Source organism: Euphorbia lathyris, chromosome 10 (assembly GCF_963576675.1).
Source record: "Euphorbia lathyris chromosome 10, ddEupLath1.1, whole genome shotgun sequence".
NCBI classification, from domain to species: domain Eukaryota; kingdom Viridiplantae; phylum Streptophyta; class Magnoliopsida; order Malpighiales; family Euphorbiaceae; genus Euphorbia; species Euphorbia lathyris.
In genome coordinates, this window is record NC_088919.1 from 16838708 (window position 1) to 16854191 (window position 15484).

The window sequence follows — 15484 nt, forward strand, 5'->3', positions numbered from 1 at the left end:
AGACAGTTTGATAAACTGAGTCAATTTTGATCTACAATGCTATCCTTTTCCGGTTTAATTGGACCGTATATGGATCTTATCTGTGGAGATTTTACATTTTTATTTTTATTTCTTTATGCATGTTTTTATCCATTATCCAAATGGATAGAGAAATAGATGGTGATGTTGCTCATAGGATTAAATCTGGTTTGGGGAAGTAGAAGAGTGTCACGGGTTTCCTTTGTGACTCTGGCATGCCTAATAGATTGAAGGGAAAATTTTACCGCACGGCAATCAGACCAGCATTGTTATATGGTGCGGAGTGTTGGGCAGTGAAACACTGTCACATTCATAAGATGTCGGTGGCGGAGATGCGTATGTTGAGATGAATGTGTGATCATACGAGAAAGGATAGAGTGAGTAATGAAATAATTTGGACAAAAGTAAGAGTTACATCTATTGAGAATAAAATGAGGGAAACCCGACTAAGGTGGTTTGGCCATGTAAGACGAAGAGCGCTTGATGCGCCGGTTAAGAGGACTGAAGAGTGGCAAAGGGATGTAGTGGTGAGGGGTAGGGGTAGACCTAAGCAAACTTGGAGGAGGGTGATCGAGAGTGATATGAGTTTATTAGGGATTGAGGAGAATATGGTAGTGGATAGGACAGATTGGAGGGAGAGAATTTGTGTCGCTGACACGACTTGATTGCACGGTTTCATATGATGGTTCATGTTAGCCGACCCGAATCATTTCGGGACTAAGGCTTTATTGTTGTTGTTATGCATGTTTTGATTGAAAAGGTAAGGAATTTAGACAAGAATCAAGAAGTAGATTTGAAGCCTTGAGAATAAGCATGGATGAAATGAGAATAATGTTCATTTTTATGGAACTTCCTTCCCGTGGACTTTGTCAGGCAGGGATGTCCCCATCTCTTCATTCTCTGCATGGAAGGCTTATCTTTAATGCTGAAAAAAATATGAGATTCTATTTCCAATTTGTTGTTTGCTGACGATAGTTTGTTGTTCTTGCGAAATGTCATGTTATTCGTGAATGTTTCTATGTTTATGAAGTTTCTTGAGACAATAGAGTACTTTTACACAAATTATCTAGTATCATTTTCCTAAGAATTTTGGGTATCCCAATTCACAAGCTTTCAATATCTCTTTATTGGGGAAACAAGGGTGGAGATTGATTGCTTATCCGGATTCTCAGGTTACTCAAGTGTTCAAAGTCGGTTATTTTTCAAGGGGTGACTTCTTATTTGACACTTAATCAGTTCCATGATTCCAACCAGTTTGAGAGGTATCACTCTTAACCAATTAGGAAGCATCCTCTAGTGTTCAAGATTGGTGGATTCGATTTTTTCAACCGTACTTTGGGATATTTGGGATGCTAGAAACGATAAAGTTTGGCCTGCAATCTTCAAATCTCCAACTCAGGTCTTTCACGAGGCAACTTGCTTGCTGTTTCAATGGATTATGGATAAAAATGCATTGACATATCATTTGGTGCAACTTCTTTTCAGAATGGTATTGGCACTTTTCTGTAGAATTCAAATTTGCCATGACCAGGAATGACCTTTTAAACTTCTGCCATCGGACTGGTCATCTGTGAAGCTTTTAGTTGCCTAGTGAGCCCAATCCAGTGCAAGGTCCGCTGTGGAATCACCTTAAATGCAAATATCGAGCAGCGTTATTTATTGATAAAAATTTCGCAGAAATGGTTGTGTTATTCGCGATTCTATTATCGATCCTTTGAAATGCTGAAACTTTGGGTTTGGATGGACGTTTAGAGTGGTTATTGTTAAATGGGTTTGTTGAAACTAACTATCAAATCTGTTTCCAAGCTATTCATTCTTCTTTCAAGTATTTATTCTTCCCAGTCGAGTTTCTCTCCTTTTGTTCTTGGTTGCAGATTGTAAACAGCTTGAGTACCCATAATCTGGATTGTTTCTCTTGTCTATGTGGGAGAACAGACTTGTTGTATCCCAACAAGCATAGCCGATGCTTTAGAAGCAATGATGCCAAACTGTGACAATTAAAATGTTCTCTGAATTGCCACTGTGGCAATTAAAATATTCTCTGAATTGCGCATTAACGCTTTTCAAGGGAGCAAAAACAAACTGAAAAGACTTTTATACAAAAGCTATTTGACAACTTGAACAACATCTCAAATAGTAAACAAAAATTAGACAAAACAAATTGAAATGATTACTTCCTCAAATTGTGCAAAGTACAAAGTTAAAGCCCTCCTACTGTTAGAAAGTATTAGAAGAAAAAAAGAAATGCAGTACATCGCACTAGAGTCAGATCACAAAACACATACTCAGGATAACAGTATATATGGTGCATAATGGTATTATTCCAAACAACAAATTTTCATTCCTGAAATATTGTAAGTTTTCAAGTATTAAATGCAATACAGAGACCCCTTTTTTCCTATTGGCAAATAAAAGGTAAAAATACTCACAAAAATACTGACAAAATGAAAGAATTTGACATCCCAACTGCCTATAAAACTACAAGCTGGTATCGTTACAAAGAGGCAGCTGTAGATTGTAACAAAATTTAAAAATAAAAACAAACAAAAAGAAAGGGGCAAAACTCACTCTTCAGGCATAATCACAACAAATAACGAATACTAATCACAGCTAGATCATCGAAGGGCATATACTAAAATGCTAGACCAAGCAAAGGAAATCCCACAACTTGCCAATTGACCACTGAAGACCATAATGAATGAATAATTGTATAAGATGGCAGAGAAATTATTCCTTTTTATGGATTTAAAATAGATCAGCTTTCTTCTTCTGCATGTCCTGCTTCCATTTTGGCATTTTATAGAATGCATCTTTAGCCACCCCAAATATAGACTGGAATTCCTCCTCGGCTAGATATGCCTGAAAATTACAATTGAGATTAACTCAACTACCTAATAATAAAGGAAATGAACCAAACATTGAGCAATACCACACACCTCCCGCCGCTTAAAATCGATTCCTGTTACAGGATTTTCAGAATGTGCCTTCAGTTGATCATAACTGAAAGTTCTTTGGCTGCTGTCACTACCATTGTCATCCTGCTCACTGTCTTGCTTTGGCTCTGAATCCTCCCCAACGCTTTCAGATACAGATGCATCTTCCTCTGTTTCCTTAACTTCAGAAAGCTCTTCAGCACCTTCAGTTTCAGAAAGTGAATTTTCACTCTTCCCTCCAGCTGCAAGTACTAAATGCATTAAATACTTCAATTTCAAAAAATGCATCCAATTTATATTCAAGGACCACAGGTGAATTTTCACTCTTCCGGTTTGTTTCACGGAAATAATTTGTTTGGGAAAATTTTCTCCAAGAAAATATTTTCTAGAAAAATAAAACATTTTTCTTTTTGGCTTTAAATGTGAAAATGAGTTTCATCTTAATTTACGGATTAAAAGATAATTTAAGGTTCAAAATTTCTTGCTTTAGTTCAAATATTAGGAAGTTACTTTCTGTTCCTAAAAGGAGTTGGTTTCATGTGTTTTGAGAATATTGTTCGTTGTCTATTAATTTATTTGAAGTAAAGGTAAATATTTTCCGTGAAACCAATGGAGCCTCCGGCTAATTGGCTCTTCATATTAATCGATACCATTTAAGACAAATTTTACTTCTTACGAGAAACATTAGATTCTGGGGGAGGACTGCGTGAAGGAGAACTTCCAGGTGTTATCTTCTTCTCAGCAGTAAGAACTTGCGAAAGAGCAGCTACAGCTGCAGCTCTTTGTGATCCTGATCCTGCTTTAGAAATTCTTGTAGGGGTAGATTTGGGTCCAGAAGATGAATTAAATGCAGAGTTCAAGGCAGCTAAAGCTTCAGCTCTTTGCCTTGGTCCTTGATTTGACCCATTTGACCTGTCCTGGCCCTGTTAGACAGCTCATTCAGCTTATTAGTCAAGAAGTTGACATGGTAAATGAACTAAAAAACCTGCTCAGACATCTGAACAGGTATAAGAGCTCAGTAACATGTAGTTGGTAAATAAAAAGACACAAAGTGCAAAGGAGAAACAAAAAGAAATTTAAAATACAAATATAAGACACGTACAAAAGGAAAAACTATATCAGTGAAGCGTGAGTGTGAAAATCTAAAAACATAATCAAGTCCAGTTGTTTATCCAAATCAGTTGCATTAGAGCAATTTACTTACAGGAGGCAAAGGCTTCCCAGAAGATGGGTTAAATGCATTGTTTAAGGCAGCTAAAGCAGAAGCCCTTTGAGTTGGTCCTCCTTGATTTCCATTGGACTTGTCCTGTAACATAATATTTTCCACAGAATCGTTCAAATGTACAACTACAAGCTATCGCATTCATAATGTTCAATCAATCTCATATCCAACATCAAACACAATACTCATTAGTGCATTAGCATGTACAAGAACTGCCAGATCTAATTGACTTGGATGGTGAACTTGATTAGATTATATCACATTTTACCAGATAATGTTCCTTACTGATGAAGGTACATAATGCTGCTAACTGAAAGCAGTTCAACTGTTCATAAAATAAATTAATAAAAAGGCAGGCTCTGGGTGAACAAGGACAGAGTGGAAACAGGGACTGGACCCAAATAATGCTTGGAAGGGTATGTATTGAAAAGAAAAGCACAAAGAAAAACCTGCAGCCCCAAACAATTTCCACATTCTATATCCAAGCATCTTAGGACCCCCTTCTTGATGTAGGAGCCATAGCATAGCAGAACTGTCTAAGTAATACACACACAGACATATATTTGGGCATGTCATAGCTCCATACCAGCTGAACAGAAGATAAGAATGTGTAGAATGGCAAGGACGTTCTATATCCAGGCATCTTAGATCACTCTCCTTCTTAATGTACGTTTAAAACAGAACTGTCAAAAGTTTTTTTTTCTTCTCTTCTTTTTTGGTTTTATTATATCGTCTCAGTCTAATATTCCGGCGTGGCATATCCTATTCGGTGGAGAAGATATGCAGTAGCAAAGAGAGAAATTGTGCCTTAAAAGGCTGTTCTATTCAGTATTATGTCTCATACATAAACACAATAGAGGTAATTACCATGGTTAACAAAGTAACCATTACTTTTTAAACACCCTTGGATTATGAAAGCAGATTCATCAAATGAGAAAATGGACAATGTGCAAACAAAATGGTAGCAAAACAAAGCAACTCAGATGCTCCAACATACAGATACTGTATATCCACTACCAAGAATATATATCAACCATTTACCTCATGATGTCCGAAACCAAAAAGTAATGATGCCTTCTTTTGAAATGAATTTCCACCAACCTGCAGTGAAGTTGATTGAGAAAAAGTTAAAAGATGCAAAGAATCAAATCAAGGGAAAATAAAAAAAGATATACATGAATAAGGTGAAGCTTGCCAATCACCAAAAACTAGATCTCCTGGATAACTAAAACTCTCAAAATACAAAATCCTGCCTTATTATCCACAATGTAACCACCACACCACACTTGCGCATTTTAGATTCAAGTTTTTTAAAAAAAAAAAGATTCTCATGAATGCTTCTTATGCTACTTTCGCAACAGGTTGGCCCGTTTTACCCGTAAAATAAATGTGTCGTGTAAACAAGACCCACTTAACCCACTCAATTTTCATATAATATTAAATATGTTTTAACTTTTATGGGCTGATATGTCTTTTTTTACTGTAGGTATAATAAATACATACTTTTTTCACCAAAATATTTTGCATTTTATTAATTTAAATTTGGGAAATTAATATATTAGGAATAAATATTGTAATAGATCAAATTTGTGTTGAACTTCAGACAGGTAGTGTGGGGTTTCTAATCATATCATGTCAAGCCACTAACTTTCATATCGTGTTGTGTCAACCTAATTATTAAATGGGTGATGTTCACTGTTAGCAACTAATTGCATCACCACTCTGGGTCAATACGACATGCCAACCCAATTTGACATCTATAATACAGTATTTCAAATGAATATGCATATGCCAAAACCTGCAATCAAGCGGTAAATACTACCCATAAAAATAGTGTGAAGAGTTATTATGACATAGATATAAATTGTGACTTTCATAAAACTTGAGAAAATAAAAACGCTGATGCAGAACCTACCATGGCTTTTGCATGATCCCATGAAAAGTATGTTGTGAAGAATGATGGTTCATTCCCTTCTGTGATTCTATAAAGAGGCACATTTGGAGACAAACCCTCAAGAGAAGCAGCCAATTCCATGTATTTCTGTTAACAACAAATACAGTCTGTTAAAAGAACAGTGTGACAGAATATCTGCTCAACTCAACTCAGCTTCAGTTCATATTCATATAGATTAAGCTATTGCTTTTTTCCTCATTCCTCATACAGTAAATATCCCAAGAACACAGTTTTTAAGTAGTACCCTGCCAATGTCAAAAGCATTCTGCTTTTCTTTGGGATCCACAGAGTAACCAACCCAAACAAACACCTCAGCATGTGTATCAAGTATCATAATATCCTCTGTTAATAGGTCATCTTGACAAAAATTATAAATTTCCTCAACCTGCAAAATAAAACATTAAAAGTGGCTGAGTATCTGGCCAGAAAGAAATTTTATATTGCACTTTTAAGTCCACAAATTACCTGAAACTTTCCTGAGAGATTCACATAGCAGCAAAATGATGATACCAAAAGGCCAGTTAGAACGTTACTTAAAATAAGAAATTTCTCTAAGATGTTACAAGCAGACAAGAAATCAAAATGTCAGAATATAGTGAAGAACTCAATAACAAGAAAGATCACCATTATTTAATGAGAAACTGAACAAGTGAGGATCTCTCGAAATTTCCGGAGGAGCTTTTTTGCTGGTGTAGATTTGTTTGCCTCCAAGCGCAGACCAGAAAGCTGAGCTTTCTGTTCCTTCTTTATTATGTTTCAAAGCAGCTCCAGGCTGAATTAGTAGTAAAAAATAAAGATCAAACAGTGACCACATTGCTTGGCAAAAGAGATTGTATTTGTGTTCCAAATAGAGAACAAATATCATATGCTTTAAGCTGTCTACATAAAATCAATTCGATTTACACCTTTAGTTGTCATTTCATTCCATATATATATATATATATATATATATATATATATATATATATATATATCATACGCTTTAAACTGTCTACATAAAATCAATTCGAATTTATATATATATAATTATACTCCTCGGCAGTGACATTTCACAAATTCAAGAAAATGGCAGATGTTCAAAATATAGTTATGTAAATGACTTCTAACATCATGTTCTGCTTCTTTAAACTTAAACAAGGATTAGCTATATACATGAAAGAACTTTTAACTTCCATAAATATTCTTTACATGTTACAGTTTTGATGTTTGGATAGAATACAAACAAGGTTAGCAGAGTCTCTTATGATATTTGCTTCAACTTCACTTGTCAATAACTATTTAAGGGGCGCCAAAATGAATCAATTCTTTTCTGATATTAATAAATTTTGTTTTCAGAATGAAAAAGGGTGCAATTCCATCCCTTATCTTTAAGGTACTTAAGAAACTGTTTAGGTTACTTGGTCATACCCAAGGCAGTATAAACACTTCAGAAGACAAAAAAATACTTCACAAAAAGCTGCACAGATATGATGAATAAGATGACAACCTTCAAAAAGTCAGCAATTTTTGCAGCTAACTGCTGCTCAAAGGAACTTTGAGTACCATGCCATGCAAAAAATGAAGAGCCAGATTGCAGGAGGAAACATTCTGTAGAGTTCAATGATGTAGCCACCTAGAAAACAGAACAATATGCAGCCGTTATTAACAAAATTATATTTTCTAGTGAATACAAAGATGGTTGATTTAGATTTTTATCAGTCCCGAGAGCAACGGGTTATTGTCCTTAGGGGGGAAAACACACACACATACAATAGTTCATACCGCATCAACTTGGATAACATTATTCTTATGAACTGAAGTTCCGGATAACCGAAAGAGTGCAACACAATCTACTGTATAAGATTCATCTGGCAATCCTTTCTCTTCTATGTACTTCTTGTAGCCAGAGCTCAAACCACCCTAAGGAGAACAGTCAAATTTGTATAGTTAGCTATAGCCCTCCAATGTCAAACATAATAATTGCATCGCAGTTGTTAAATTTCAAATCTACAACATTTTTTTACAAGAATTTGATGGTTACCTTGAATACTACCATTGGTTGAAAAAGTGCAATGAATTGTGGTGGCTCCTTGCCTTGAAAAATGTGCCCCTACAAAAAGCATCCATTATATCAAAAGGAAAAAGAAAAAAATGAAGTAAAATTTTACAATGTCACAAACAATATGATACCTGAACAGGTCTTCCCTTCAGCGAGTTGGACATTGTATTGGCCAATCGAACAGCCATCTTCTGGTCCTCCTGAATTGGATGATAAAAAAATAAAAATAAAAACCTCCAATCAAAACTGCCCTATCATTTTAGTATATCAAACATAAACATAAGCATGAAGAATTCCTTTTAGACAGAAGAGCACGAGTCTTGTTTTGCATTATATCATATGCAGAAGAAAATCTAGAACCAAAGAACATCGCAAATTGTGAAACTTTAACACATTCAAATAATCAAATAGATAAATACCACACGTAGCAAACAATTAAAATAGTTAGGCCAAATTAATTGATCCACCGTAGCTCAAGTTTTCCAGAATAGACCAGCTACATGAAGTACAGTGGCTATATCAAATATGGGGATTTGTAAGGAAGCGAATGGGGAATAAAATTAGAATTGCTGGTCCAAATATTATGAAGTCCAATGCCCAGAATGGGAGAAGCTAAAAACCAAGTACATTCGGGTAGAAAGGGCACACAAAAAAAAAACCAAGTACATTCGGGTAGAAAGGGGAAAAAAAAACACTGACAAGTTTAGACACAAAAAATAGTGCAGACAAATATCTAGCAGAAATGCAACATATCCAAATTTAACAGATAAATGACAATGATCACTGCTACGCACTCTTAAAAGAAAACATGTGAACTGAACATAAAGAATATCTAATGTGTCTGTTTCAAAAAAACAAAAGTATGATCTGTAACAATAATATAAACGGTGTAAATATCTCAGATGATGTTATTACGCACGGGCCCACTTTCATCAAAATATGCCATTTTAATTATGGTACACCACATATCAACAAGATAAAGTACCTCGACGCTATCCTTTCCAAACCAAGAGCACAGAAAGTAATCTTCTTTCCTATCAGTTGAGTGGTAGGTATAAAGTATGATATAGCAATCTCCACTGTAAAATTTGCCAATATCCTCCTTGGCCAATGGAGTCTTTGCACTGCCATTTATGCACCATACCTGAAAATGAAAAAAGACATAAATAAATATTCTGAAAGATACCCTTATCAGCAGCCGAACACTTCAAATAATTCCATGATGCAACCCTGAGAGTAAATGCCAACTAAACCTCCATCTTTCCCCCTCCTTCAAGCAAAGGTGGTACTTCCTCAGTCACAACAGGAGCACTTTTTGCCATACCTTTGACAACGCCACCTTGTTGCTTCAGAAAAGCTACAGATAAAAATAAAACTAAAATTAATCTTGAATAGAGTTGCACCAGCCCAATTCAACACCTAGAAAGTGAGCTGACCTGACACTTTCCCTCTTCCCTCTTCAGTACTAGGAGCTGAAGTTGCAGCTGGCCAGGAATCAAAATTTGATTTGAATGCATGTGTTTCATATCCTTGAATAACACGTGTTAAACGAGTAGATTTTGGCCTGTTTTGGCTTGCAACAAATTCCTGAAAACATAAATTAGGGATGGCAATCCATGTATTTGTTAAGAAAAGAGGAAATAGGTTAAGTTTTAATCTCTACCTCAGCAACCTGGCTGGCAGCTTTTCTCTCCTCCACTTGTGTTACACGGCCAACCCAAATAAATACCTCAGCACCACAATCCAGTATATAGCATTTGTTGTTCTCTAACATGCCTTTGGACAATTCACCTTCTATAGCCTTCAACACCCCATCATTGATACTACAGGAAGCAGTTTTAGCAGTGATTTAATAATTTATCACCTTAACGACTTAACATTGTTAGATAGCAGAAGTTATAAACGTGGTAACTTCAATTCATAATTCTTCCAAAAGAAATTTATTGATTGAAGACTATAATAAAGGATTACAAAATTCAATTCCACATTATATAGCATCTCTCTTAAATAGCCAGCACATTATCAATTTAACTTATCGGTACAGCCACATTTCCTCCAGAAGAAAAAAAAAGCTAACACATCACGTATTCCATTCATCATAAGGAGGCACTGGCATTGCAGTTTCACAATTGATCAGATGCACAAAGTGATATATTTCTTTGTCACGTAAAAATAGTTCTTATATATATTTTTACAACAATTAATAGGAACTTAGTTTATGTCAACCAAAATAGTAGATTTTTTCCACACCTTACACTCATATATGGAAGACCACGTTATTCCAAGGAGAATTTTTAAACTGAAATTGTAATTACCAAAACAAAATAAATCGAAATTTTAAGTTTCATACATACATATGGAGTACATGCTTACCAATATGCATAAAAAAATTCAAATTATGGTATTTGAATTTAATTTATTTATTTGTTGTAAAAATCAACATTATATAAGGAAATAGTAAAAAGATTAACAAGTTGACAATGCTCTGTACAGAACAAAGCCTATTATGGTGGGACAAAGGGAAAAGAGATAATGGATCCAGCACAAGGAAGAAATTTGATCTAATAATAAAACATTATATGCTGATTTATAAATTAAATCGATGCATAAAAGTTCTCATGCTTTAGCACAATATAAAGAACTAGGTGTCCCAGCTCAATATACATTAACAGTTCAATCCAAACTTGAATGAAAAAACAGAAATGGAGATGATAAGCATATACCTATATAGTTTAGCAGGAGTGGACTCTGGGACAATATCATCTTCAGTCATCACTTTTTTGCCAATTGGTGCAAAACCACCAAAAAGAACCCAAAATTCACCTGAGTCTGATTCAGTATCCAGTTTCCCATCATCTGTCAGAGAAAAAACCGTTACGCAACAAGAAGAAAGATAACAGATATTCACCAAAGAAAGAAATGAAGAAAAGGTAGTAAAAGTAGGATGGGAAAAGTATGTCCGCCAAAAGCCCACAAGGGAGGAGAAAAGCGTTATAAAGCTGTAACAACACTTCTACTTACCAACTATAGCTACATCACATGTCCCCTCATGATATTTTTCCTTTAAAAACTGAATTACTTCTAAAGCCTTGGCCCTTTCTTGTATATTAGAATTTGCCCCATTGAACTGATATATCTTATTCTCAGTGTCCAAGATAAACACATCATCATGATTCAAAGAAGATCGAGCAAACGGAACCTGCACAAGAAAAAAGTATAATTATATATAATGTTACTAATCCACTCTAATTGCGTAATGCAATTCAAGAAGACTTCATCCAAATCACCAAGTCCATGCTAACAAATAGCCATACCTGCTTCATTCTGACAGCACGTTTTCCCTTGCATATATATAATCGTGTTTCAAATTCTTCTTCCTCTGGTTTTTTGAATCCACTTGCCACACCTCCCTCTAACGGTATGATACAAGGTCTGAAGTAGGACAAAAATTTGTCAGATTCATGGCCTTGCAGTTCTCTGTGCTGAACAGCACGCCCTCCAAGAACAGCATCAAGTTCAACAGTTTTAACAGCTGCTGTTCCAGCTTCATCCTGTAGTGAATTAAGAAATCGGCAGAATCATAATTTTAGTTGATATGCTTAATGACTGGTTAAAAAACGTTGAGCATATCAAAATCTTAAAATGAGCACAAGAAAAAAGTAATAAAAGTAACCTGACTCGTATCTTTTCCAATCCAGAAGTGTATGTCATACAGATGAGAACCCCCCTTGACAGATGTGGTCTGCAAAGATAGAAGACAGACATATGCATGATAAAGACATAATTGAAAAAGACTCGAGCCAATTAAATGCACAGCTAGCTACCACACTATTTGTCCACCCTTTATGAAAACAAACAGAACAGGCAGAAGAACTGAGGTGTGGAAAAACAGGGAGAACATGCCACAAACATTTCTGCTTCAAGTTATCATTGGCATTGCCCACTAGAGCAATTTTTTACATTAGAATACTGTGGAATCCATGATGATCTAACTATGTTAACTAAAGTAATAGCAAAGTCAAGAAAAAGTTTTATTACATATTTGTACGCAATAATATTTTTTAAACAAGAAGCCAAATTTCCATCTGCTGGGGTAGTAACTTGGTCAGATAGCAAAGCAAGTGACTAAGCAAAGTTGGAGGAGGGTGATCGAGAGTGATATGAGTTTATTGGGAATTGAGGAAAATATGGTAGTGGATAGGACGGAGTGGAGGGAGCGAATCTGTGTCGCTGACACGACTTGATTTTCACGGTTTTATATGATGGTTCATGTTAGCCGACCCCGAACCATTTCGGGACTAAGGCTTTGTTGTTGTTGTTGTTGTTGTTGATGTGAAGGTAGATTCTAAAGATAAAAATACCAGAATAAATGAGACCAGAAAAGAATTGGAGAGAGGAAGTTAAATATGAGAGAAGTTACCTGCAAAACAATGTAACAATCTCCCATATAGAATTTTCCATGATCAGACTTTGGAAGTAGAACTGGCTGAAAATTCTCAATTCGCCAAATTTCAATCCCTCTATAAAATGTTAAGAACAACATCCTGATAATGAAATGGAAGCATGAAACAAGTCTACAAAAGAACATGCACAAAAGAAAAGGTTTACAGCATAAAAATCCAACTAAGTTGCTTCCTGAAAAGGATACAGTTTTTGGCCCACTCCCTGAAATGCAGGATCCAAAGCTTTTGTAGAGCTCGACATTGCCTGAAATCCTCCCTATAAGCTCCGTCAAAAGTCAGGACAGACAAGTTTATAAAATTGAAGTTATCTGCTTTCTGCTACCCAGCAAGTGCAAAATGCCTGCTGAAAGAGTGAAAATTAATAACCACAATGACATTCCTCTCTAATATCCAAGTCTCAAACATGCATATTGCATAGAGAACACCAATGAGCAAGCAATCTTACATCAATCTACAACAAAAGAAAAAGTAAGAATAAAATAAAAGACAAAATTTAGTAATGACAAATTTATCAAACAAAAAGGTCATCTAGCTGCAAACCACCCATACAGTCAGATGTAACAATTGCTTTCAACAAGTTAGACTCGCATAGAAACTATAAGACCTAATGAAAAGGAGTTACAACATTCTTAAGGAATTATATCTCAGTGCTTGCTGTTATACCCATTCCGGATATCTCGCCCATTGACTCGGTTGGGGCACTTGCCATGTGCAGTTATGGTGATTTACCATATGAATGACTTGGCTGATTACCTCTGGGGCACTTTCGAATTCGATGTTCTCTGTCTATTTATCTACCTATCAATCTCAGTATCTCTTTTGTTTTCTCCTTCCCAGCTTTTTATTTTTACTTTTTTCAATCTATAAAATCTCCAACACTTTGATGAAAATTCTCTTAGCCCTCCAATTTTCTAATCTATAAAATCTCCTGTCTGTATAAATATGAAGTTCCATATTTTGTAATTTTTCTCCTTTTTCTCCTAGAGTCTGGATAACATAATATCTTCATGGAGCTTGGAATTCCCATATACACAAAGAGACCCCTTAAATAGATTTAGCAAATCCTATGCCGAAAAACTAACTATGTAGTTTCAATTTGTGTTTATCTGATCTTCTCTCAGAACTACCAATGTAGCCTTTAAGTACACATATCATCAACTAACATTATCTGATCATGCTGAATAAGCAGATTTAAAAATATTTAGCAAATACATAAAGTCTAAGAAGCCAAAACGCGAACAACTTCAATGTCACTGACATTATCTCGGTTGTAGGAAGTCCCTTATGTGTTACCAGTAATAGCGACACACATCCTTCTTGTATCATGCAAATGTTTGTGTGGAAACCAACATGACTCTGAAATATCATGAAGTCTTGAGGAACCCAGGCCATATTCTAATGCTTCCTTGCAAGAGCCTAAATATGCTCACCCTCCATACAATAGATAGTAATCTAAGTGGTTGTTTGATAGTGTAAAACGTCAGAGTTGGGCTTTTTATTTCAGCAGAAAGCACAGAAAGAACAACTAACTGATGTGCAAGAACCGTCTAACCAACTTGGTCCTTGTGCATGTGTGTGCGCACAAGCTCGTGACTTAAGTCTGGTTGTTTCCTTTGCATACACCATAAAATCATAACCCAGAATCACATCAAAATGAAGACAGAAGCGTGCTAAGGATCTTCAATCAAACCTTCAGCAGAATACGACATTCACTTTGTGTATATCTAATCCAACTCCAAGCAATTCTGCAGCTGGTAAATTCTTTTAAGTAGAGTCTAGAGATCTAAAGTTATCCATACTGTATACCGAATATGCAGTTAGCTACACTATAAACGATTGATGCACTAACCATACCTGTTGACTGCAAATACTTGAAAAACGATCGTTAATCAGGATCAAGGAACTAGTTACAAAACTAGATATGCCAAGCACTCTCTTAAAAGAAAATGATTCCAATTTCCTAACCACTTTCTGAATCAGAAACCTGAAATCTGAATTAAACTTTTGAGCATCTACCTCAACCATCAACGACAATATACCGGTTTCTTATCACGAGCAATTATCATACTCACACAGCCCAGAGACATCGTACATTAAACTCTGATGACGTATTGCAAAAACACCTGATCGCGATCCTCACAAGTATGTTTCTAACAGAATAGTTTTCACTACACGTACTGATTTCAAACCAAACAGATTATAACTCCGAACAAGAATTAAATCAATAAACGTAAATGAAAAGAAAAACACAACAATTGAGAGATCAGCCAGAAACAACAATTACAATCGAAGGAGAAACAATTGACGCCAACAAACAACAAAGAAAACGAAGTAATAATTAGATCAAAGCTTAGATCAAACAAAGAAGGAAAAAACCACAGCAATATGAAAAGATCATGAATACCGAGATCAGAAAATCAAGAGATCTAACAGAAATACGAAATCAGGAATGGAAATGCAGAGTAATAATAAGAAACATACCAGTGAAATCTGTATCTGAGCGCGTCAACGAGAGAATGATGAAGAGGGGTGGGGAGGGGGAGAGAGAGAGAGAGACGGAATGAGAAAGGACGAGGTTGGCAGAGAAAAAGGATGATATAGTAAGGAAAGAAAAAAAAATTAATAAAGAAAAGTGAATTATTGCTGTATGTGGGTTTCTATCTTATAAACTTTATAGAGAGTGGGTTTCTTTTTTATGAGATTTGTGATTTCAATGGATGGAATTATGAAATGATATGATGATCAGAGAAGAGAAGAGAGAAAGTAGAAAAATAGTAATAAAAATGGAGAAATAGATAGAGAAGACGCAGAGAGAGAAAGTCGTTATTTAAGGCTAAAAAGATCCGGTGACGATGG

At 35.5% G+C, this 15484-nt stretch overlaps 1 protein-coding gene across 3 annotated transcripts; it reads right to left on the reverse strand.

Moving 5' to 3' along the window:
• Nucleotides 1–2336: 2336 nt before the first annotated feature.
• Nucleotides 2337–15472, reverse strand: LOC136209002 (villin-3). 3 transcript variants are annotated; one of them, XM_066000334.1, is made up of 24 exons: nucleotides 15110–15472; nucleotides 12814–12971; nucleotides 12586–12685; nucleotides 11839–11907; nucleotides 11480–11716; nucleotides 11187–11364; nucleotides 10889–11021; nucleotides 9829–9988; nucleotides 9602–9752; nucleotides 9419–9522; nucleotides 9151–9309; nucleotides 8297–8365; nucleotides 8148–8216; nucleotides 7889–8026; nucleotides 7614–7739; nucleotides 6752–6899; nucleotides 6593–6603; nucleotides 6372–6512; nucleotides 6089–6214; nucleotides 5215–5274; nucleotides 4156–4257; nucleotides 3628–3874; nucleotides 2955–3193; nucleotides 2337–2877 (listed from the first exon to the last, which is right to left on the reverse strand). In XM_066000334.1, the coding sequence occupies exons 2-24, from the start codon at nucleotides 12867–12869 to the stop codon at nucleotides 2764–2766; spliced, it is 2937 nt and encodes a 978-aa protein (XP_065856406.1). In that variant the 5' UTR covers nucleotides 12870–12971; nucleotides 15110–15472; the 3' UTR covers nucleotides 2337–2763. The 3 variants fall into 3 exon arrangements, with proteins under 3 accessions (XP_065856406.1, XP_065856407.1, XP_065856405.1); XM_066000335.1 differs by having other exon boundaries at nucleotides 12814–13079; XM_066000333.1 differs by having other exon boundaries at nucleotides 12814–12968; nucleotides 15110–15471.
• Between the last annotated feature and the right edge of the window lie 12 nt (nucleotides 15473–15484).